The 24,588-nt window shown below is 42.3% G+C and overlaps 1 protein-coding gene across 7 annotated transcripts in view; it reads left to right on the forward strand.

Annotated features, from left to right (window-relative positions):
* The window catches only part of PCNT (pericentrin), a 175,901-nt gene that overhangs the window by 94,359 nt on the left and 56,954 nt on the right, over positions 1-24,588 (forward strand). For 4 of the 7 annotated variants that reach the window (XM_075002108.1, XM_075002110.1, XM_075002109.1 and 1 more), the window contains 6 exons: positions 3,591-3,761; positions 7,438-7,587; positions 12,432-12,602; positions 17,789-18,922; positions 21,033-21,194; positions 23,139-23,696. In XM_075002108.1, coding sequence (XP_074858209.1) covers positions 3,591-3,761; positions 7,438-7,587; positions 12,432-12,602; positions 17,789-18,922; positions 21,033-21,194; positions 23,139-23,696 — 2,346 coding nt within the window. The remainder of the gene's footprint in view (positions 1-3,590; positions 3,762-7,437; positions 7,588-12,431; positions 12,603-17,788; positions 18,923-21,032; positions 21,195-23,138; positions 23,697-24,588) is intronic. The other 3 variants (XM_075002112.1, XM_075002111.1, XM_075002114.1) reach the window with 3 other exon arrangements.

Genomic DNA, 24,588 nt, shown 5'->3' on the forward strand with positions numbered 1-24,588 from the left:
TGACACCTCGACCAACTGCAGTGGGCAGAAAAGGTGACTAAACAACTTCCACACCCTCTGTCTTGATGATATTGTAAAATATCATCTGGGAAAACAAAGTTCCCGACAACAGAAGATTTGAGAAGCCAAAATGGTCAAATCTAACTACTGTTTTCAGACAGAAGACATCCTTTGTCTTGGTCATCTGCATGGGATGGACATGTGCTAAAGAATGGAGAATTTGTGGGAGCTCCAAGACCACTGGGTTGACCAAAAATGTCCTTGAATCTAATTTGAAAGAGGGACTTTAAAACTTTTAGTATTGATACTACAAACTGGGAGGATGCAGATAGTAGCAGGCTATGCTGGAAGGATGCTCTGCATCAGAGAATTGGGCCAGAGAGAGGAGATGAAATGAAGGGGGACAGAATGAGAGGAGTGAACAGGAATGCTGAGCAGACCTTATTAGCTACTAGTGATCTCACACTTTATTCCTGCATTATCTGTAGCGAGGACTCAGACTCCAGAATTACTTTTTCATCACTTGCTCTGCTGCAGCATAACAAACAGTAATTGAACTGCTTTGGCAAACACGTGGTCTTTCAAGATGGATGATTGCCATTCTTCTGGAAGTGTTTTAACAAATGATGTCGAACTCCCAAGCTACATCCCCTGTCTTGCTAGTCCAAATGCTCCAACTGTTCCCAGGTTAATGACATGTTATCCCAGACAGCTTTCTGCATTTGAGTTAAACATATAGTCAGCGTAAATATGTGGTGAGTTTGAGAGTAGCATGAAATGAATTGAATTTAATATTTTGATAAGAAATACAAATACTTAATTTTTTTTTTTTTTAAATTTAAATCGGTAAAAAATTGTTTGCCTCTGCCAGAAGCTGCTGTAAACTAGTCTGTGCCACTGGGGTGTTGCACAAATCAGATGGCTTTCCCACATAATTTGGGTCCAACTTGCCTGAGAACAGAGGTGCCCTGGTAATGCCATGGTGGGGGGGGAGGGTGCGTGCGCACGCAGGCACGTGCTCTTCCATCAGCTCTGATGGAGGAGCAGACATTGGTGTTCTGCATACATTTCTCCCTGATGAGGCCTGGCATAACTTGAGTAGTTAAAAATCCCTTATGGTATTTTCACTCACTAAGTATGTTTCTTTTTGATTCATGAAAATGTGACACCTTCTCTAGTAATCTGAATTATTTGAGTTGGATTGGCCAATTTACCATAGTCCTAGATTGCCCAAAAATGTCTTTTTAATTTAAGATTTTTATTAGAGGGATTGATCTCTGTGAATCTGAAGTAATATTTAACTTCAGAAAATACCATTTTAATTGTAATAATTGTACAGCTGCATTGTCAAAGCTGTTTCACAGGCTGAAACAGACCCCTGAATGTACTCTCAGAATGTTCCTCTGTCATTTACTTTATGCACATAAAAGTATATTTTTTCATCACTGGAGATGGCATATCTATTTTTGTATTCTTTGCACATACACAATAATATGCACTTGAGCTTTTTTAAATGAGCTTGGAGCTCATTGTAATGTTGGTTTTTTTTTGAGTAGTCTTGGAGCAACAGGGAAGTTTCCTAAGACTGGAAGAATAGTCATTTTGCATCAGTTCTTATAAGGGGTAAATGGGTAATTCTAGACCCATCAGTCTGTCATCGATCCTGGGCAAGATAATGAAATGGCCCATAAGAGACTCAATTAATAAAAATGGAAGGTGGTGAGAATACAAGTTTGGTAGGTAAAGGGAATAGAGTCGATTTATTATATTTAGGCTCTGTAAGGCAGTGGTGTCCAGTAGGAATTCAAAGCTCGCCACACTTGTCTTTCCATATTTGCTAGATTATATTATACAAAGCTTTATTTAATATTAGAAAAATAAATACATTCTGGCCTTTAAATTTGCACGAAACTGTGATGCAATAATCGCAGAAACAAGTACGGTAACATAACTCTTTGCATCAAAGAAGGGCTGATCGTGGAAAGGCTTTGAACCTGGCATAGCCTGTGACAGCCTACCCTGGTGCGGCTCCAACAATTCCCCACGAGTAGCACACAGACGGTGGCTCTGCCCCCACACATTAGAGGGCATGATACCAACCCCCATCCTTGCCATGCCATGCAGTGTTGCCTTTCAGCACAGGTGGTGTCAGTGCCTGCAGGAGTTCCATGCTGGCTGGCTGGCAGGCTGCCTCTCCTGGGTGAGAGCCTGTGCTAATTGTCTTGAGCAGGTGTGATTAATTCAAAGAATTATTTCTTATGTGGCAGGTATGTGTGTATTTGCCACAATGCACTGTTCATCACATGTAGCGAGTTGCGAACCTATAGATTATTTCAGAACATTTTGATGTAAAAATAGAGTAATGTGAAATTATCTTGGCTTGTATTTGATGGATTAAACACTGGCTAAATGACCAGTCTCAAACAGTAATTGTGAACAGGGAATTATCTTCCAATGGGGTGTCTCATAGATCCATTTTTGGCCCTACTCTGTTTAATACTTTCCTCAATGACTTGTAAGAAAGCATAAAATCATTGATGAATTTTGGAGGTGACACAAACATTAGGAGAGTGGCAAATAATGAAGAGGACAGATCACCGATTGAGAATAATCAGATAGCAAGCTAAGCTGGGCGGAAGCAAATGTTGTGTGTTTTAATACAACCAAATGCAAATATGTCTACCTAGGAACAAAGGTGGGCCATGCTTAGAAAATTGGAGACTCTATTCTGGGAAGCAGCGACTGAAAAAAGATTTGGGGGTTGTGGTGGATTATTGGCAGAACATGGGCTCCTAGTGTGACACTGACCGGAAGAGCTAACGTAACCCTGGTATCCATTAACAGGGGAATCTTGAGCTGGAGCAGAAAGGTTATTTTACCTTTATATTTTGCATTGGTGGGGCAGCAACTGAAATACTGTGTCCAGTTCTAGTCTCCGGATTGTAAGATGGATGTTGACAAATTGAACCGTGTTAAGGGAAGAGGCACAAGAGTGATTGAAGGCTTAGAAAAGATAAAAGTGAGAGACTTGAAGAGTGCGATCCATTTAACTCAACAAAGAGAAAATTTAAGGAATGACAATTACTACCTACAAGTGTCTACACTGGGAATGTATTTAGCAATGGATTCCTCAGTCTGGCAGAGAAAGGTCCAAGATCCAGTGGCTGGCAGCTAGACAAATTTAGATTGGAAATGCGGTATACATTTTTAATGGGAAGTATATTTAACCAAACAATTTACTCAGGGTTTTTCTTGTATTTTCTATCACTAAAACATTTAAATCAAGATTGGATGTTTCTCTAAAAGATGTATATTGTAGGAAATAATTTGGAGAATATCTGTGCCCTGTGTTTATACAGTGGTCCTTTCTGGCCTTGGAATCTGCGAATCTGTAAACCACTGAGTGAAATTTTCAAAGCAGACTCAGCTAGACTTTGGATTTTGGGTGCATATCCAGAAATCTATTTGGTTATTTGCTTGTCCATGGCAGCGTTTTCAGAAGATAAAGTATTTTTGACAGGATTGTTGTTTTTAGGTATGTATGTGTGTTAGTTATAGTAATTCTTAACACTGAAATCATTGTTTTGCAGGATAAAGAGGCTTTGCAACAGCAGCAGTACAATAATTTGATCCAGATCTCTGCCCTCCAGTCTAAGCTGGATGAAGCAAGGCACAGAGTACCTCCTGAAAGCAGTCCTCACCATGGGCTAAAGGAACAGTTACAGGCAGAGCAGGAGGCACTCTTAATAAAAGACAGAGAGGTAAATCTGATGTTGAACCTTCATTGATATATCTAGAATCTGAGGTTACTCATGTCAGTTGCAAAAACAACAAACCCAAAACTATTATGTAAAATTATAAGAATTTTAATCCATTAAAAATCAGGAAGTTAATGATTCTACCATCAATTATACCTCACTGGACATGTCTCCATTTTTATTCTTCCTCTGTTTTTGTTCTTGATCTTTAACTATCACCGGACCTAGAATTAGTCCCAACCTCCACAATCTACATTATGGATCCTTTTTGGGGATCCCACCTCACTTTCTCCAGCCACCCTCCAACTATTTGTTTGGCTGCATATTGCTTAATTTGGAAGGCAAGTACTTTTGAATAAGGGTATGTAGAAGTTGAAATTCTATTCAGATCTCTTCCTGCAGTTTCTCAGTTTCACAGATCATTGCAGAACATAACCAAAACTATGCCTGGAAGTCAGAGAAATGTAACTATGATAAGTCACTGAACCTCATTGTGTCTCAGTTCCCCATCTTTAAAAATGGGGTGTAATGTTTCCCTTCAACTCAGAGGTGCTGCAGATAAATACATTAAAAGATTGCCAAATGATAGAACATTTGCTGAGGAAAGACACTACCAAGCAAAAAGGCTTTATTATATAAGCTATTCTTGTCACATCATGTATGTGATGGGGGGAGGGATAGCTGCCTGCTAAACCCAGGGTTGTGAGTTCAATCTTTGAGTAGGCCATTTAGGGATTGGGGCAAATAGATGTTAGGGATGGTGCTTGGTCCAGCCAAGAGAGCAGGGGACTGGACTAGATGACCTGCCAAGGTCCTTTCCAGTTCTAGGAGATGTGTATCTCCAATTATATCTTTGTCTTTTAATTTACAATACAAAAGTGCCTCTCCTGTGCCAGAAAAAGATTTATATTGTTTTTGGGTTTCTGACTTGAAAATGATTCACTTCTTCAACTTTTCCTGTTTAAATAAGCTTAAAATCCCATGCATAAGCTACTTTTTCCCAGATAAACCTATTAGCATTTGTCATTTCTTCTTGGTTTCATATCTAAACCTATTAGCATTTGTCATTTCTTCTTGGTTTCATATTTAAAATATTTTTTTATACTAGTCTCTTGAAAATTTGTAGATACCAAAACACTCTCTGGTTCATAGAATTCATTGAATTCTAGGGCTGGAAGGGACCTCAGGAGGTCATCTACTCCAGTCCCCTGTCTAAAGCAGGATCAACCCCAACTAAACCATCCCAGCCATGACTGTCAAGCCGGGACTTAAAAACCTCTAGGGATGGAGATTCCACCACCTCTCTAGGGAAGGCATTCCAGTGCTTCACCACCCTCCTGGTGAAATAGTTTTTCCTAATATGCGATCTATACCTCTCCTTCTGTAACATCAGACCATTGTTCCTTGTTCTGCTGGGGGTCACCAACTAAGAAGATGTGCCACTTACACTGGCCCACACACAGCTGTGATTTGCTCACCACTATCCATGCCACCAGGATCCAGCTCCTTGATGGCCACCATGACAGGTGTGGTCACCCCGCTCCCATGGTACCCTCCACAGTATCCAAGGACCATCCTGTGTTGCCACAGCCAACATCAGCAACATATCAATCATCACAACACTTTGGGGCTGAGAAATCCCTGTCAGAGGGCGAGAATTGATCCCTGCTGTACCACTCCTCATCTTCACCAGACAGCGCAGTACTTTTGGTGTTGCCTCCCCCTGCAGACAATTCCTGGGTGTTCCAGGAGTTATTTTGTTGGGCTGCCCAGGACCAGAAGAAGGGCCAGCAGAAGGTGCTGGTTAAACAACGCAGACTTCTTCTTTGAGTGTCCCTGCGGGTGCTCCACCTTAGGTGTCAGGCTTGCCCTGGCGCCGCAGATCGGAGATCTTGCTAGCTGTTTCTGCTGGACCATGTATGCACGGCTCTGATGCTCCTCTTCGTGCTCTTTTCATCACATGCACAGTCTGGTCTGGTCCAGTTCCTCTCAGCCGCCAATGACTGCAGACGGAGCTTCAGTTCTCTCTCCTGGCTTGATTTTCTTCTACTTTAGCTTTACTGTTTAGTTGGTATAATTTACTTATTACACTTGTTATCGTTACTAATTGCCTGCCTGCAGCATTAGGCCACCGTTCAGCCAATACTTAGTTCTACGTTGATTTTTATGAAGTTGTTACTGGAGCAAGGACTCCTTATCTGTTAACTCATTTACATTTGAATAACTGTTGAGAATGCCTGGGTTTAAGAAGTGTGAATCTTGCCGCGAGGCAATGGCTGCCTCTGATGGACATTCCCGTTGTACCTGCAAAGTGCCTCCATTGTTCTAAGTTGACTGTGCAGTGCCGCAGGGACAGGGAGACGTGTCTTCGCATGCTCCTGTTTGAGAAGGCTTTGCAACCTGCTCCACTTGAAAGTGGTGAGTCTTCTCAGGAGGGCCAACTCAAGTGTAGAGCATTGTCTTCTGAAGTGGTTGCACACAAGTGCCCCAGAGTCTCTCCCACTCAATCGTTACCCAAATTGCCTGTGGGTGTGACGAGTGAAACCGAAGCGGGCTCTGAGAAGGTCTCTGGCACTCACAAGAAGGCCAAGACCAAGAAAAAGCCTTCATCCCCAATGTTCGGGGTGGATCCAGGCATGGCATGAGCCCCTGACCATGCTAAGGTGGCACTAATGACCTCGGCTTTAACAGCACTGGAGGCTTTGGCATCAGTAGTGGCATCAACAAGCAACAGCACCAGTGACTTTGGTACTGACAACCTCGGCACCTAGATGGTCAGCAACAGCACGGACCACCATGGTGCCGCGGCACACTTCATTGGCACCGACATTCCCGGCACATATTATTGTGTATGTGCAAAGAACCGACATTCTGGGCACTAACATTCTTAGTATCATGCCATACGGAGGTGGCGCCTTCATTTGGTGCCGATGTTGTCGACAAGGCATGGGAAGGTGAGCAACAAATCATCCCATAGCTATCATCGAGAGTCCTTGCCTCAGTGTCCGGCATCACCTATCTCTGTAACTTCACAGGTTTCTCTGGGATGCTATTCCATTCCTTCAGTGTTTAGAGTCTCCTTGCCTCCATGCCGTAGTATGAGGTCACTGTCTCCAGTGTTGGAACCACTATCTCCCCACTGGCACGAGGCTGAAACCAGAGGACAACAGTAGTCACTGGTCCAGGTCACCACCTCAATATGACAGGCAGTCTCATCCCCATTCGTCTTACAAACGTGACTATGGCTGCTCACCTGACACCCACAATCACCATTGTCCCTGTTGTGCAAGTTCCTGGGACTAAGAATGGTATCAGTGTTCCAAGTGATATGTACAAGAACCAACAGAGAGACTTTCGGTGGCTTTCTGGTCTCCTAGTTCTTCTCTGGTGCTGCCACCACCGTTGAGCATCCACCACAGCATCTGTCCAAAGAGGAAAAGGTGTAGTTTTCAGATAATGACTTTCTTCTGGACCTTCCTCACTACACGATCCATCTTTATCCTCACCTGACCCCCTTCACCCCAAACGATCTTAATATCTATCTAGGTTCTATTTAGACAGTTTTGTAGCAATGGAGTTGGCTGTAGTTACTTGTCCTGTATAAAGTAATGTAAAATACTAGTGTAATCTATTTTGTTTAAGTAAAGGAACCTATAGGAATGATGTTTCTATGTTCTAGATCCTAAGTTTGTTAGAACAAGTAGAACAGTTGAAAGAGAACTTGATCAATAAAAATGAGGAGATCTTGCAGCTGAACTTGCAGTTAGAGACGCAAAAAAAACTTACGACTGGCATCGACCAGCTTCAAGTAGAGAATGCTCGTCTGAAGGTATGTTGAATCATTTAACTTTACCCTAACTACAGTAAAGTCTACATTAGAGACCACCTGTCACGAACCACTTCTTGCAGAAATCACAAACTGGCACCAGTCTCCTGTGTACAAGCATTTGAAGTGAGACCACCTCTTACAAGAGCCCACTTTTGCTAACTTCCAGTTGTGGTTGCTTTCAGCAGGTTTAAATATAATTTCTTAGAGAAGTTTGTATTTGAAGGATTCAGTGTTTTGTATCTTGTTTTCCTCTAGTTTTAAAAAGACTTTACTGTTGCAGGCAATAGGGGGCATAGGTGCTCTAGGATCATGTGTAATGCCCCTGCTCCTGGCATTGTGCAGTTACCTCTGAATCCTTCTCTTTTAATTTGAAGCTAAGCTCCTGGTACTTGTGGTAAGAAAGAAAGAGGCTTGAAAATGTGACTTGAATGTAAACAAGAGAATGACAAGAGTCAGAGACTCAGTAGTGACTCTTCAAATCAAGAAAATTAAGACATCAAGATACAGAAAAAGTGCAGATACACGATAGATTTAGTATTCGCGTGCCTTTTACTAACATTAACGTGGTTAGTGGTACAGTCAGTGTAGATAAGAAATCGTATCTAGATGATATCTCAGTTCCGGCAGTTGAGGGGCATTACTGCTCTTAGGTAATTGGACAAGGCCTAAATCATTTTGGGATGGCCATCTTTATGCTTACAAACAGGACTGCATACATCCTTGGCTGACAGTTTGGGACCTTTTAACTCAAACAACGGGTTTGTCAGCCTCTGTCTCTGGCCCAGACATTGTTATAGAGGTTTAGGCTAGGTTACATTGCCATATCTGATGTATGCATCCACAGCTATGTTGTGTGAGCAAGTGATAGATTTCAGTGTCTTCTGCTTTTCTTGGTTTGTGTAACATAAGATGCAAAGTGGGGGGAACATAGGGAACATGAAAGTACTTTGTTCCAGTGTGTAGCACAGTCAAGTCCACATTATAGTCCCATATTGTGAAGAAATTCTTACTTTCATGGTTTCACAGGAAGCTAGCAAAACAAGTCTTTCAGAAGCTGTTTGGTTTTTCTCCTCGAGCAGAGAAAGGTGGATTAAAAACTGAATCTATAAAAGCAACACTTTTAGAGCAAGTTGCACAGTGGGAGAGCTAGCTCTAAATTACGTGCCAGTGTGTGGAACTGTTTTAAAAGGGTGGAAGTGCAGATTACCAAAAGTTGTATTCATGAAGTTTCACTTAGAATTCTTTTAATTCTTCATTCACAGACAGATCAGTAGTATTATGGTTGCCATACCTGAGTACTTGTGATGGATATGAAAGAATACAAGTGTTTCCACTCTTCCTTTTGTCATTAGTTTTGGATTCTGAGAATTACCTAGTTGATCTGCTGCCATTGTTTTTCTGCATGAGTTGTTAGTGACTACAAATTCAGAAATATACAGTGGGGATCCAGTACATATAATATACTTAGATTTCCAAAAAGCCTTTGACATAGTCCCTAACCAAAGGCTCTTGTCTAAATTAGGTTGTCATGGGATAAGAGGGAAGATCTTTTTATGGATTGAAAACTGTTTAAAAGACAGGAAACGTAGAGTAGGAATAAATTGTAAATTTTCTGAATGGAGAAGAGTAACGAGTGGAGTTCCCCAAGGGTCAGTCCTAGGACCAATCCTATTCAACTTGCTCATAAATGATCTAGAGAAAAGGGTAAGTAGTGAGGCGCTAAAGTTTGCGGATGATACTAAACTGTTCAAAATAGTCAAGACAAAAGCAGATTGTGAAGAACTTCAAAAAGATCTCACCAAACTGAGTGATTGGGCAACAAAATGGCAAATGAAATTTAATGTGGATAAGTGAAAAGTAATGCACATGGGAAAAAATAACCCCAAGTATACATTCAATATGATAGGGGCTAATTTAGCTGCAACTAATCAGGAAAGCGACCATGGGATTATCGTGGATAGGTGTCTGAAAACATCTGTGTAGTGTGCAGCAGCAGTCAAGAAAAGCAAATAGGATGTTATGAATTATTAAAACAGGGATAGAAAATGAGAGAGAATATTTTACTGCCCCTTTATAAAACTATGGTATGCCCACATCTTGAATACTGTGTATGTATGTGGTCTCCTCCCCTCAAAAAAGGTATTTTGGAATCAGAAAAGGTTCAGAAAAGGGCAACTATAATGATTTAGAGGTTTGGAATGGGTCCCATATGAGAAGAGGCTAAAAAGACTTGGACTTTTTAGTTTAGAAAAGAGGAGAGCGAGTGGGGATTTTATAGAGGTATCTAAAATCATGAGTGGTGTGGAGAGGGTGAATTAAGAAAAGTTATTTACTTGTTCCCAAAATGTAAGAACTAGAGGACACCAAATGAAATTAATGGGTAGCAGGTTTAAAACTAATAAAAGAAAGTTCTTTTTCACACAGTGCACAGTCAACCCATGGAACTCCTGGGGAGGAGGCTGTGAAGGCTAGGACTATAAGAGAGTTCAGAGAAGAGCTAGATAAATTCATGGAGATTAGATCCATAAAAGCCTATTAGCCAGGGGGTAGGAATGGTGTTCCTGGCCTCTGTTTGTCAGGTGCTGAAGCTGGATGGCAGGAGACAAGTCGCTCAGTCATTGTCTTCGGTCCACCCGCTCTGGGGCACCTGTGGCCACTGTTGGCAGACGGGATGATGGGCTAGCTGGACCTTTGGTCTGACCCAGTAATGGCCATTCGTATGTTCTTATGACTGTCCAAAGATTTCTGGGGGTGGTACGTACACAGTGCCTCTGATCTTGCAATGAGATCTTCATGGGCACAGGTTTTCCCTGAAGATTCATGTTCTGTAGTAGCATCCTTCCTTCCTTAAGTGCCATGCCAACTGGCGTAGGCGATCATGGCCCTCCACCCCGTCTATTAGCATACCAGTTTTAAATGCAGCATTTGTATATTTGGCCAACATTTTTAGAACTCAATTTTCTGGTAATAATTTCAATTACTTTTGAGGCAAATTATCAGCATAGAATATTGGAAATGTAGGGCAGGAAGGATCCTGAAGAAGCCACTTAATCCATTCTGTCTCTTTGAGGTAGGGCCAAGTATACCTAGTTCATCTCTGATAGGTGTTTGTCTAACCTGCTCTTAAAACCTCCAATGATGGGGATTCCACAACCTCTCACGGTAGCCTATTCTAATACTTAACTATTCTTAGAGTTAGAAAGTTTTCCATGGTATTTTATGTTAATCCCCCTTGTCCTTCTCTTGGTAGACACAGAGAGCAATTAATTATTATCCTCGTCTTATCATTCTGTAATTGAAGATTTGTTACCATATTCCCTCCTTTCATAAGACTCATCAGGCACAATTCTTTCAGTCTTTCCCTGTAAGCCAGGTTTTCTGAATCTTTCTAAATTTTTCCAGCTTCTTCCAAAAGTGTGGGACCCAAAATTGGACACACAACTCCAGGTCAAACATTACTAGTGCTGAGCAGGACAAGTGCATCCTATGTCCTATATCTGAAAGTGATGTTAATATGCACCAGGATACTTGTTTTTTCCACAATTGCATCATACTGTTAAGAGTTGCAATCAGTTTGTGATCCATGGTTGCCTTCAGATCCTTTTCTTCACTATTAGTGGCTAGCCAGTAATTTCCCATTTTGTAGCTACACATTCTGATTTTTTTTCCTTCCTAAGTAAAGTACTTGGCACTTACCTTTTATTGAATTTCATCTTTTGGATTTCAGATCAGTTCTTTAATTTGTCAGGGTTGTTTGAATTTGAATCCTGTCCTTCCAAGATCGGTGTCATCTTGAAGTATGCTCTCTGCTGCATCATTCAAACCATTAATGAACATATTTAATACTGCCAAAGCCAGGGCAGACCTTTACAGGATTGCACTTGAATACAGTAGTCCCTTGAGTTATGCAAGGGTTGTATTCCCTTGCACCCTCGCATAATTTGAATTTCATGTCAGTTGGGGGTGACTTTTTTCCCCCAGCGGAACGCACGTTCTGCAGCTAGGGAAGCAGCAGAGGCACTTGGAGCTTCTTTTGCATGGTAGGTCCTGGGGTTGGGGGGAGGGCAGTTGGGGAGGTTTAAGCCTGGCAGTGGGTTGGGGCCATGGGGGGGGAAGCAGGTGGGGGGTTAAGCCTGGGGTGGCTTAGGGCTGTGGGGTGGGGTGGAGTTGAGCCATGGCCGTGTGGCCCTGCGGGTTGCTGAGATGGGGTCACGTGGCCCTGCAGTGGGGAGACGTGAGCTGGGTCGCATGAGGTTTGAACTGGGGCTGTGCGGGGTGTGGGAGTGGGTTGAGCCAGGGCCGGCGGGAGTCAGATTTTGAATTGCGCTTAACTCATGTTATTGCGAGTTAAGTGCAACTTGAAATCGCATATTTTGCGGGATGACTGTGTTGGTTTGACAGTGAACTAGTGATAACTATTGCACTGATTTCTTTTGAAACTGTTAAGTGTTTATCAAGGTGATAAAATATTATGTTCTTTTGAAAAAGGTGTTGAATTGGTCCGCAATAAGATATGCGGTTTTTATAGTCCAATACATTCCCTCAAAACTGAATGACTCAGCCTGGCAATTTAGTCATTTGATGTCAGGACTAAAAAATCCAATGGAATTCATAGTTTAAGAAAAATAAAACCTGGAAGAGAAGTAGGGATTGGAAATGGTGAAAATCAGTTTATTAGTAGTAAGGGTATAGTAAGATTAGTTTGGCAGAAAGAGGCTATTTTATAATGTTGATTCATTTGTGTGTGTAGGACTTAAATCAAATACTGACCAAAAAAAGCACCATTTTTGCCATAATTTTAAAGGCGGGATAATTTTGTAATCTAGATTTTCTTTTTCAATTAGGAGGACGTAGCAAAGCTCCGCATAATGCAGAGTCAGAACTGGGGTAAAAGTAAATCTGCAGTTTTGCAGTTCCCGCAGGCTTTGCTTGAGGAAAAGAATCAAGAAATTGATCATTTGAATGAGCAGATTGAGAGACTCCAGCAAGAGCTGGATGGTGCCAGAGTCATTAAGGTGAGGATGTTTTTGAGATACTAATATGGGGGAAAGTGATGTTACAGTTAGAGTGCATGATATTACAAGTGAATAAATCTGTTTTGCCTCAAGAAAATAGATTAGCCTGTGAGAAGTGTTTCTGTCTTGAGAGTGTTTCCCACACTGAGTTATGTTTTTTTAGGGAGTGCCTAGTGCTTCAGAGGGAGGCTTCAAATAACTTTTCTGTATTCACTTTCTCCACACCATTCATGATTTTATATACCTCTATCATATCGCCCCTCAATCTCCTCTTTTCTAGACCTGAAAAGTCCCAGTTTCTCTAGCCTCTCCTCATATGGGACCCGTTCCAAACCCTTAATCATTTTAGTTGCCCTTTTCTGAACTTTTTCTAATGCCAGTATATCTTTTTTGAGGTGAGGAGACCACATCTGCACGCAGTACTCAAGATGTGGGCATACCATAGTTTTGTATAGGGGAAGTAAGATATTCTTCGTCTTATTCTCTATCCCTTTTTTAATAATTCCTAACATCCTATTTGCTTTACTGACTGCTGCTGCACACTGCGTGGATGTTTTCAGAGAAGTATCCACTATAATTCTAAGATTCCTTTCCTGATCTGTTGTATCTAAATTTGCCCCCATCACATTGTATGTCTAATTGAGGTTATTTTTCCCAATGTGCATTATGTTACACTTACAATTTCATATTTCAAATTCCGTATTTCAATCTGCCCTCCTCACAGGAAGTTTCTCAGGTTCATGGCAGATGGGAACCATTACCAGTTCACACTCCTGCCTTTCAGTCTGTTTGTGGCCCCAAGGGTCTTCACCAAATGCATGGCGGTAGTAACAACGCACATACACAGGCAAGGGGAGCAGCTGTTCCTGTACCTGGACAACTGGCTAATCAAGGGTCGTTCCAGGGAACAGGTGATACAGCATGTACAGTTGATCCATCAAACCTTATTAAATCTCGGTCTCTTGATCAACGAGGCAAAGTCGGGGTTGGTCCCATCTCAGTCAGTAGAGTTTGTAGGGGCAGGACGGGTATTTTCACATAGCAGTCTATCCACCTCGCAGGAGGTTCCTCCAGTTTGTGCTTGGGAAGGACCATTACCAGGTCACAGTCCTTCCGTTCGGCCTCTCCTTGTTCCCGAGAGTCTTTACCAAATGTATGTCAGTAGTGATGACCTTCCTATGCAGGCAGGGGTGCACCTCTTCCCCTATTTGGATGACTGGCTGATACGAGGTTGGTTGCAGTGACAGGTGGTGCAACATGTGCAGCTGATACGACAGACATTCATCACACTAGGCCTGCTAGTAAATGAGGCAAAGTCCGTACTAGCTTCAACTCAGGTCATGGAGTTTGTGGGCACCCGAATAGATGCAGAGCAAGCCAGGGTCTTGCTGCCCCAGAGCAGGGTCCAAGCTATGGCGTCTTGCATGCAGGGCCTGATCAGGTTCCCAACCACAATGGCCAGGAGATGCCTCAGGCTGTGGGGCCACATGGCAGCATGCACGTTTGTAGTCTAGCATGCCAGGTTGCGAATGCGTCCCTTCCAGCTGTGGCTCGCCTCAGTATACAGACCTATCGGGAACAATATAGACAAGTTAGTGACAGTGCCCCCAGCGAGCGTTAACGGCATTACACTGGTGGCTAGATGCCCGGTCAGTCTGTATGGGAGTCCCCTGCATCCCTCCCTCTCCCTGGTCACAGATGCCTCGGACCTGGGCTGGGACCATACTTGGGAGACTGACAGACTCGGGCCCCGTGGAACGAGACCGACGCTCAGCTCCACATAAACGTGCGGGAGCCCAGAGCAGTTTGGCTGACGTGCGAAGTGTTTCAGAGCGACCTGAAGGGGCAGTGTTGCAGTCAGCACAGATAATACTTCCGTAATGTACTGTATAAACAAACAAAGGGAGTGCACACTCATTGTCCCTGTGTCTCGAGGCCCTCGTGCTCTGGGAATTCTGCATCCAGCACCAGATTCTCCTGAGGGCGTTCTACCTATCTGGGGCTCACAACTCCCTAACGGACTGTCTCAGCAGGTCCTTCTTGGACCACGAGTGGTCGCTACACATGGAAGTGCTGAGTTCAATTTTCCAGAGGTGGGGACATCCTTAGGTAGACCTTCGCCACCCATCTCAATGCAAAGTGCCAGACGTACTGCTCTTACCAGAACCGATGCCCAGGCTCTTGGGCAGACACCTTCAGCATTTGTTGGTCGGGACCCTTGCTTTACACCTTCCCACCGACACCGCACATCCACTGAACACTGCTGAAAATTCGGTCGGACTGATCATCAGTTACCCTGGTGGCCCCAGCTTGGGCTCAACAACACTGGTACTCGACCCTCTTTGAGATGTCTTTTCACATCCTGGAGGTCCTTCCGCTATGCCCAGATCTGACGACCCAGGAGGAGGGGAGACTGCAGCACCCCAGTCTCCAGGCACTAGATCTCACAGCATGGAGGCTCCATGGCTGAGACTGATCAAGCCGGCCTGCTCCGAACCTGTCAGAGAAGTATTGTTAAACAGCAGGAAGTCCTCCATGAGGGCAACATATGTAGCCAAATGGAAGAGGTTTACTGTGTGGGTCACTCAAAGGGGATTATCCCTGGGGGAGGCCCCAGTACCACGTATCCTAGACTACTTGCTGGCCTTGAGCCAGGCAGGGCTGTCACTAACCTCCCTGAAAGTGCACTTGGCAGCTATTTTGGCATTTCACCCAGGGCCCGGGTTGTTATCGGTCTTCTCAGACCCTGTGGTGAAAAGGTTCATGAAAGGGATGAAAAGGGTCAAACAGCAGGTTTGGGCCCCCCTGCCACCATGGGATCTTAATTTGGTATTGTGTAAGCTTATGGCTCCCCCATTTGAACCCCTCGCCCCCGTTCCATGTTATTCCTTAGTTACAAGACAGCATTCCTGGTGGCCATGACATCAGCCAGAAGGGTGTCAGAGCTCAGGACCCTGACGGTGGACTTGCTTTATATGGTGTTCCACAAGGATATGGTCAGGCTGAGACCCCACCTGGCATTCCTGATGAACGTGGTCTCCCCCTTCCACATTAACCAAGACATTACCTTACTGGTGTTCTATCCAAAGCTCCATGCCTCCCTTAGCCTTCTATATGGACAGGACCAAACCCTTCCGGAAGTCGCAGCTGTTGTTTGTTGCAGTGGCAGACAGGGTGAAGGGGCACCCAGTCTCCTCTCATTGGATCTCCTCCTGGATAGTGGCCTCTATCAGATAGAGCTACAAACTGGAAGGGGTTCTCCCTCCCCTGATCAGGGCTCACTCCACCAGGGTACAGGCGTCCTCTGCAGCATACTTGACCAAGGTCCGTATCCAGGACATCTGCAGGGCAGCCACTTGGTCCTCCATTCACATGTTCTCAGCGCATTACACATTAACGGAGCACGCACAAGAAGATGCTGTAGTGGGCAGGGCTGTTCTGCACTTCTTCTGGGGCTCCAACCCAACCTCCTAGACATTGGCTTGCATTCACCCAAATTGGAATGCACGTGAGCAATCACTCGAAGAAGAAAAGACAGTTACCCGTTCTGTAACGTGTTCTTCGAGATGTGTTGCTCATGTCCCTTCCAAAACCCTTCCGCCTTCCCCTCTGTCGGAGTAGCAGGCAAGAAGAAACTGAGCGGGGGGCGGGGCGGGCGGTGCATATATGGGTGGCCGTACAGGCGCCACTCCAGGGGGTGCTGCACCAACCTTAGGGCTACTGGCTAGGGCAAAAAGCTTACGGCAATGGGCATGCGCCAGCGCACACCCCAAACTGGAATGCACATGAGCAACACATCTCAAAGAACACCAGTTACAGAACAGGTAACTGTCTTTTTTCTATCTTAACCAGTTCTCAGTCTATGAGAGGGCCTTCCCTCTTATCCCATGGCAACTTCCTTAGAAGCCTCTGGTGAGGATTGTGTCAGTCTTTCTGAAAATCTAAGTATACCATATCCACTAGCTCCCCCTCATCCAAATGTTTGTTGATCCCCTGAAAGAGCTCTAGTAAAGCCGTGACAAGAAACTATTTTGACTTTTTCCTCACAAATTATGTTCATCTGTGTCTCTAACAATTTTATTCTTTACTGTAGGTTACTATAGTTTCAACTAATTTGCCCACATTAGACTTACCATTCTATAATTGGCAAGATCCCCTCCAAAGCCATTTGTAAAGATTGACATCACATTAGCTCTCTTTGATTCACTAGGTACAGAAGGAATACGTTACAGAACAGTTAATAGTTTTGCAATTTCACAGCTGGGTTCTTTCAGAACTCTTGGGTAAATACCATGTGGTTCCGGTAGCTTGTTACAGTTATGTTGATCAGTTTGTTTCAAAACCTCGTCTAATGATGCCTAAATCAGGGACAGTTCCTCAGATTTGTCTCTTAAGAAGAATGACTCAGATTTGGTAACCTCCCTAACATCCTCAGCTTTGAAGGTTTTCTGTAATGACCTTATTGTGTTTGGTACTCTTTAGACCAGTGACTCTCCTCCCCCACTCATCCTCCTGACATGTGGGTTCTTATGATTTTTTAGACCTGTACCTTCTCTCCTGAGGCACAAGCTGCTCAGGGGAAAAGCTGCTAAATTCTTGGGTTTGGAGTTAAACATTTGTTGAACATACATGGTTTTTATGTAATGCTTTTAAAATCAAAGGTAACAAAAACACTTTTCAAAACACTAGAGGGTAGCATGTAATTATATCTATATGTTATGTGGGTATGCTAGTACTTAAAAAATAAATATTTGTCTCTTCAAAGTCCACATTTTTCAGAGGCTGGAAAGGGAAGGAAAATTGAACTCGTAAAGTGAGCACACTAAAAGTTAAGCTATTGTGAAAGATTTCGTTTTTGGGGACAAAGCGAGGGATGGAAATAGATGTTCTGCCCTTCTCACACTGGAATTATCTCTGCAATGTGTTTGGGAGTGGGTACTTTTTTTCCTGTTTAATGAGGAGGTTACTGTTTTAGCTACAAGGTACCACGTAAGGTTTTCATGCCTTGCCTGTGTGAAATCTGTTTATTATCTGTCTTCTGTGACGATGTGATCTTCTAGCACCTGAAATTTCTGCTAATTGAAATTGCACATAAGTTGTTATTAGTAAATGAACTTTTGAATAGTAGGAATTCAAGAGAAGTAACTGTGCATCCATTGATATTTTGGTCTTGTTCTTTCTCTCAGGTCATGGAAAATGGAAAATCTGAAATTGATGAACTCAGGTTACTTGTTGAGCACCTTCGTGGTGACCAGGAAAGACTGCAAAGGGATAAAGCAGAAGAGGTAGAACAGCTTCATGAAGTAATTGAGAAGCTTCAAAAGGAACTGGTGCAACTTGGGCCTAACTGTCATGAAGTTACTGACAGTCAAGATAACCTTAACCTTCTTAGGTGGGAGGAGCAGGCAGAGAACCTTCATGATGAATTGAAGAAAGGATCACTAGATCTTCAAGAGCATTCAGAGAAGAATAAGAAAACTTTACTGCTGCATTCCAACCTGAAGGAGATTCAAGAAGAACTAGAACTTGTCTCAACTGCAAGAGAAGCCTTGCAGCAGCTACTTGAAGAAAAGGAAGCTCAGTTTAAAATGGAAATAGAAATTTTAGAAGAAAATCTTCAAAGCAGTCAGGAGTCTTCAAGGCAGTACTTTGCGGAATTAACGTCCCTAAGAATACAATATGATGCACTTCAGGAGGAATACAACTTTCTAACAACACATCTTTCACAGCGAGATGGTGAAATGGGGATTATGTCTACTCGTATTCAAGAACTTGAAGATACATTGAGAGCAAGAGAAGCAACTCTTCTAGAGAGAGATCAGCAGATCAAGACAGCAGCGGAATGGAGAGTAGTAGAAACTGCTGAATTACAGCACCTAAGAGAAAAGGTTGCAAAGCTTGAAGGAGAACTATTAAAAAAAGATGTGTGTCAGGAAATTGAGGCTGAAAAAATTCAAACCCTTCAGTTGGAAGTCTCCAGGCTTGATTTCAGGGTTCAAACACTGAATCAGAAAGAGGTCATTTACCAGAGAGAAATAGATGAACTTAAAGCAAATGGTACGAAACTAAAAGATCAGATACAGGATTATTTGAAAGAACTCAACGCCCTGTGCTCTGAGAGAGATGATCTTTATTCACAGCTGAAATCCTACAAAGAAAAGGAGGAAAATAATGCTCAAGAAACTAAACTTCACAGTCTGCTCTCAAAACAAGATAGAGAGATTCAAGTTCAAGCAAAAGGAATGGAGAAATTGGGAGAAGAGATGGGTATAAATACTGATCAGTCATTTGCAGTTGCAGTTTCGCAAAGTGATAAATCGGTATGCATTATTTTTCCAACAACTTGTTTTAGATGTTGAAGTCAAGTCTGCTTTGATGTAGTACATTTTGCATTTATCTCTGTTAGTCTAAAAGGGATTTATTAAATTTATAACTTTACAATTTAACTTTAACTCTGGTACCAAGTATTTTCTAGTATTAAATTCACAGGTGTGATGATAGTGTGGTTGTTCGTTGTCTCTACATTAAATGTGTAGATTGAGCTGTTTGGTGCTTTCACTGAGAACAAAGTTTACAGTGGTGGTAAATTTCCTCTACCATTCTGTATGTTAAGAAAGGGTGAAGGTAAATAATGTGTATAACAATAGCGTGACCCTAAATAAGCTAAAGAGATGAATATTAATACATGAATGTTTGTTTTATGGTGGTCTTCAAGAGCTACTTAAACACATTTTTGGTAGCTCACTTCTAAGTTTTGACACAGTCAGACAATTATGAGGACACTTACCATCAAGCTTCCCTCTTCTCCTTCTGTGTAGAATTAGTTGATCAGAGAAGATCATTTGATCTTATTTAATTTCATTAGATGTCCTAACCTGGAGAGCACTTCTCTGGAGCATATTCTGCTTTGTCCTGGAGGTGCCAATTATGCACTAGTTTGCTGCCTGGTTAAGGCTTCTCTAAGGTGATGAAATGTAACAAAGAGTGTTTAATGGTAACAGGAGTACGCATAGCAAACCTTCTTTGGGTAAGCTCTAGAGCGTGATTTGGTGTATGACTGGACATGTGGGGTAGGATCTTGTCTTTGATTTAGGGTGCCCACTTAAAATGGTCTGTGCTCTTATAAAGTTCAGAGTTGTTCATTCATATATTACTTGTGCCTAGCCAGACTGGAAGGAGAGTGGGGATTTTTTAGATCGGGTACCAATTATGCTCTGACACTATTAGTCTCCACAGCATCCAGTTAACGGCAAAATAACTGGATCATTAATTACAATACTACTGATCTAAAACATGCACATCAGCCTGTCATGATGTCATAGAACATTATAGTTACATCATTTTACTTTTGCCATATGACTAGATGAGAAAGTAGAGTTAGTGATTTCATTAGTTAGATTTTGTAGCTTTGACACTGAGATGACGATGAATTTAGTTAGACTTCACTGATGCATTCCTGTTTTCTTTGGGTGCATGTTGGACATGACGATCACTAAAATAGCCTAAAATCACTTTGACACATGTTGTTCATCTGTAGATGTGTGCTTCTGTACAATGAGTCTGCACCTTCTTAAGTGGTTATAGGAAGTATTAATCCGTAGACAAAGTGATTGTTCATATAGTTATTTGAATTACAGTAGTGGTTAGAGACCATAACTGAGATCGGTACCTCATTGCGCTAGGCTTTGTGCAGAGAGATGGTATGATTCTTGCAAAAGACTTACTGTGTGAACAGATGAGACAGGGTGGCAGGAAAAAGTGTTACAGTGAGATAAAGTGACCTGACAGAGGATTTGTGACAGACCAGGATGAGAACTCAAGCTGTCCTAACCGCTAGATCACGTGGTCTGTCCAAATGATGCATTTAATCCTCTTCTTAAAACATGAAAAGGTGATTGTATTATATAGCCCTGCTTAGTGCAGGTCTGTTATACTTCTCCTTGGAGCTTTCTTACAATGAGTTGTATAATAAATAGCAAACATGCACTCTGTTGCAATCAACATTATAGAAGGCAGTGTTACTACTGCTATCCTGACAGGATTATAATTATTTGATCTCAGATTGGCATTGATTGTTAGTAGAAGCTCAAATTGCTCATATCACGTGTAGATTTATATTCAGAACCACAAAGGCAGTACCGAGGAAAGTGTGGTGAAAGTCTCCTGTAGTGCGTGAAGTGCATCTGTTCTCATTCTCTGGCATCTGTAAAATATATCAAATAATAACTTGAAATGCATTTTTCTTTAAAGCCCACAAATTGGCAACACTTCTGTAGAAACTTGGTTGCTTATGAGAGCTTACTCTTTTAAAATGACAGTTTATCATAGTTGATGCTTAGATAGGAATTCCAAAACAGACAGAAAATAAAATCCACCAATGTGGAAATGGCTTACATTTAAAAGGCAACCCACATTTTTTTTCTTTTTAAGATTCTAGTACAGTTACAGGCTACAGATGCTTCAGACAATCATGAAGATCTAATCACAAAGATGACATTGCACCGGGAGGAGCTTAAGTCTGAATTAGCCTTTGTGAAAAAGAAATTGGATTTAAGTGAAGAACAGATGGGTAAATTCCTGGAGGACATAAAGGTACGTTGGCATAGTAATGAGATGGAAGGGACCAAGAGCTAATTTGGCACATTTTTCATCATTGCTACTTTTCTCCAATTGTTTATATGGAAGTGGTTTCAAAAAGAATATTTGAGCCTTGGTTATTAAAGCAAAGGCTTCAGATGGAAATCAAATCCAGATGTCAGTGTTGGAAATGAGTTCTGTAGAATCTCAGATCTTAGAGACTGAAGTACTGTTCAGATGTATTCAGGTAATCTCTGTTCTTCATGTTAAGCTTTTTGTTTGTTTTATGTATCCATTAGTACTTAAGTGTTCATAATAGTATTTGTAGAAACTACTGTATAAATATGGAAGGATAGAAGATGATGGACCAGATTGAATGTAACAATAGAAGGTTCAGTTCTACTGGTCCAAGAAACTGAGAAATAGTCCAGCAGGTTATTAGCCAGAATACTTACCTCCTTTGACTCTGCTTGAAGTTCATGTCCAGTGTGTTTGTGGTTGATAAGAGCCTTCTAAGGATCTGGGGATTGCTAGTATGTTGTTCGTGGATTCTCTGTGGGCTACTGCAGAGCTAAAAATTTGGGTGCATGATTGCTGGGTTCACCACTGCATGGACCCATTATTGTTTCTGCCACAGTGTGGATAGATATTTCCTAAATGCATCTGTAGCCAAGAGGCTAAATTGGTGGTTACAGAGCACTCTGTGGGGCAGCATTGCTTCCAAACTTCAGAGGAACTCCGCATCCAGTCTGTGCGCAGTACACGTGAGCCTCGGGACAGTTTCATTACAGCATCTGGGTTGAGGCACTCACTGTGCCGCCAGCCCCAGTATTCTCGGTGAGACAGCTCTGAGCTCTGGCCGGCCAGTGTGGCTGCAGGGCTGCCTGCTCTGGTGTTCCAGGTGATGTGTCTGCACTCTGCAGCACCATTAGCCCCAGTGCTTCAGGTGATGTAGCCATGGGTTGGAAAGCAGGGATGGTCCCCATGGAGTGGTTGGGTGCAGAGAGCTTGGACAGGGAGGGTGAGATAAGGTGTTGGGGCTGGGGTATGCCTGGCTGTTTCGGGAGGCCCAGCCCTCCACTAGCCTTTGCTACCTGTCCTTTCATAGAATCTCTGAATTGTGATGTGGCTCTCAGGCCAAAAAGTTTGCTCACCCCTGCTTTGCGGTTTATTAATTTACTGTTAAATATCTTGTTCCTGTGGTTTTCCCAGGTATCAATTATAATTCCCCGAGTCTCATGTGTGCCCCGTTTTAAAGATAGGTACTGTTTCTGCCCTTTTCCAGTCCTTTGGGATCTCACCCATCCTTCATGAATTTTCCATGTGACTGCTGATGGTGCCAAGAGTGCTTAAGCTAGTTCTTTAAATACCCTAGGATGAATTTGTTCAGGCCATGCCAGCTTGAATACATCTAATATATTTAAATATTCCTTAACCTGTTGTTTCCCTATTTTGGGATACATTTTTTAATGAGTAGGTCAATTCTATAGAATTGTATGGGAAACTCCCTTCCCTCCAGCAAAACCCCTGCTTCTAAGGAGATGTCACATATACCAGTGGTCATGTGTGTTGATGTCACTGTTGGAAAAACAAAAACAGACCTCTCCCCCAAAAAACCTGTACAGCTATGTTTCGCTATATCAAAGTAACATAATTTTAAAAATGTACGCCAGTGGTTTAAGCATTGCTGTTGTGTAGTGTACTAATGTAATAATGAGAATCTGTATTAAATGTTTGTTTTACTACAATAGCTGTTCTGAAGAACAGATGCATTCATTTATTTTGTCTTGAAGGTAAAAGAAGAGCCAAACTGGAAATCATAGCTAGGATTAATAACACATTTGTTACCTTGTTTTAAAAAACTTTTCTCAAAAGCTGAATAGTTTTTGCACTTGTGGGAACTTTTATTTGAATTGGGGAAACAGGAAATTCATGGGTGTATGTGTTGTTTCACTCTAGGAGAAGGATGCAGCTATAGCTGACTTGAAGGCTCACAGTGGAAATCTGAAAATTCAGATTAAGCAACTGCAAGAGACACTTCTGCTTCAGGAAGCAGAGATGACAAGCAAGGCCAGAGAGCTGCAAGATCTGAAAAAGCACTGTCAACAAATCTTGGAATTTCATCAAACTCCAGACTTGATGAAATGTAAGTTGAACAATCTTTCACAAGACACAGAGCTCACTAGAGACACACTCAAGGACTTTGAAGGTTTAGTCATGGATATGACGTTGTTCGACTCACCTGAGATTGTGAGAAAGCAGGAGACAAGCACAGAAGTTCAACCAAGTCTTCACTTAACACCCTTCTCAGAAGTTGATAGTGTACACAGCACAGACTTTGAAATGATGCACAACAAATCTGCCATACAAGGAGAGACACCTGAACTATTGGGGTATCCAACTCTGCATGCTGATATCAGTGAGAAAGTAGCGGCCAGACTAGTTTCAAAGTCTCCAGCTTTCTCTGGAAGTACCTACTCTATTGCTGAGTACCAAGATGTGGAAAAAAGGATTCTGGTAATTATCACTTTAAAATCCTTCCTTCCCTCCCCCTCCAGAAGATTTATTGCTGGTTTAGCTGCTCTGTGTGTTCCCATGGAAACTAATATTGGTAAATATACATCAAGAAGAATGGCTACTGTGTCATAGCAGTCATCTTTTATTTGTTCATCCCCTGGTTGGAGACAGTGATGCATACTTTAGGCTGTATTCAAACATCATTTTACCACTGCACTGTCTCTGTAAGTGAAATTAGTTTTCTGAAAATTTTCTGAAAACTGAATTGAAGTGTAAGTACCTAAAAGCAGATACCTTCTTTTGACTTTATTGTAGATTGATGCTGTAATATAAATAATGGTAGTATAATATGGGTTTAATTTTGTAACTTTTGGAGCATTTGTAGTGCAGGTTGAACATTTCTAATCTGGAGCTCTCTTGTCCGGCAAACCATGTAATCTGGCATGATTTTAATTATCTGGATGACCACTTATCACTGGTGTCACCAAGTTTTCTGTGGTTCCATAAAATTTGTTTACAGCCACCCATGTTCTGTGCTGTTATTTAGCTGTAATTTATCCCAAATGTCGTCTCAAGACCGCAGTAAGCAGTGGCAGTGTTGGTAACGTGGTAGAAAATATCGACCTCCCATTGTCCAGCAAATTCTCTTGTCCAGCCACCGGTCAGGTCCAGAGGGTGCCTGAGGAGAGAGGTTCAACGTGTATACCAACAGCTTCAGAAAATGTGCTGCATTAGGACTTGGTGTATTAGGCCTGGCGGTTTAAAGTGAAGGACCCAAAAAAACTTGGGATCAAATTCCTTTTATAATTAGTGCCACTCAGAAGAGTTTATATGGTTTAACTTACTGCAACAATCATCTGCTTGTGGATATTTTTATTCAGTTTTAAAGGAG

Source organism: Carettochelys insculpta, chromosome 8, assembly GCF_033958435.1.
Source record: "Carettochelys insculpta isolate YL-2023 chromosome 8, ASM3395843v1, whole genome shotgun sequence".
Taxonomy (NCBI): domain Eukaryota; kingdom Metazoa; phylum Chordata; order Testudines; family Carettochelyidae; genus Carettochelys; species Carettochelys insculpta.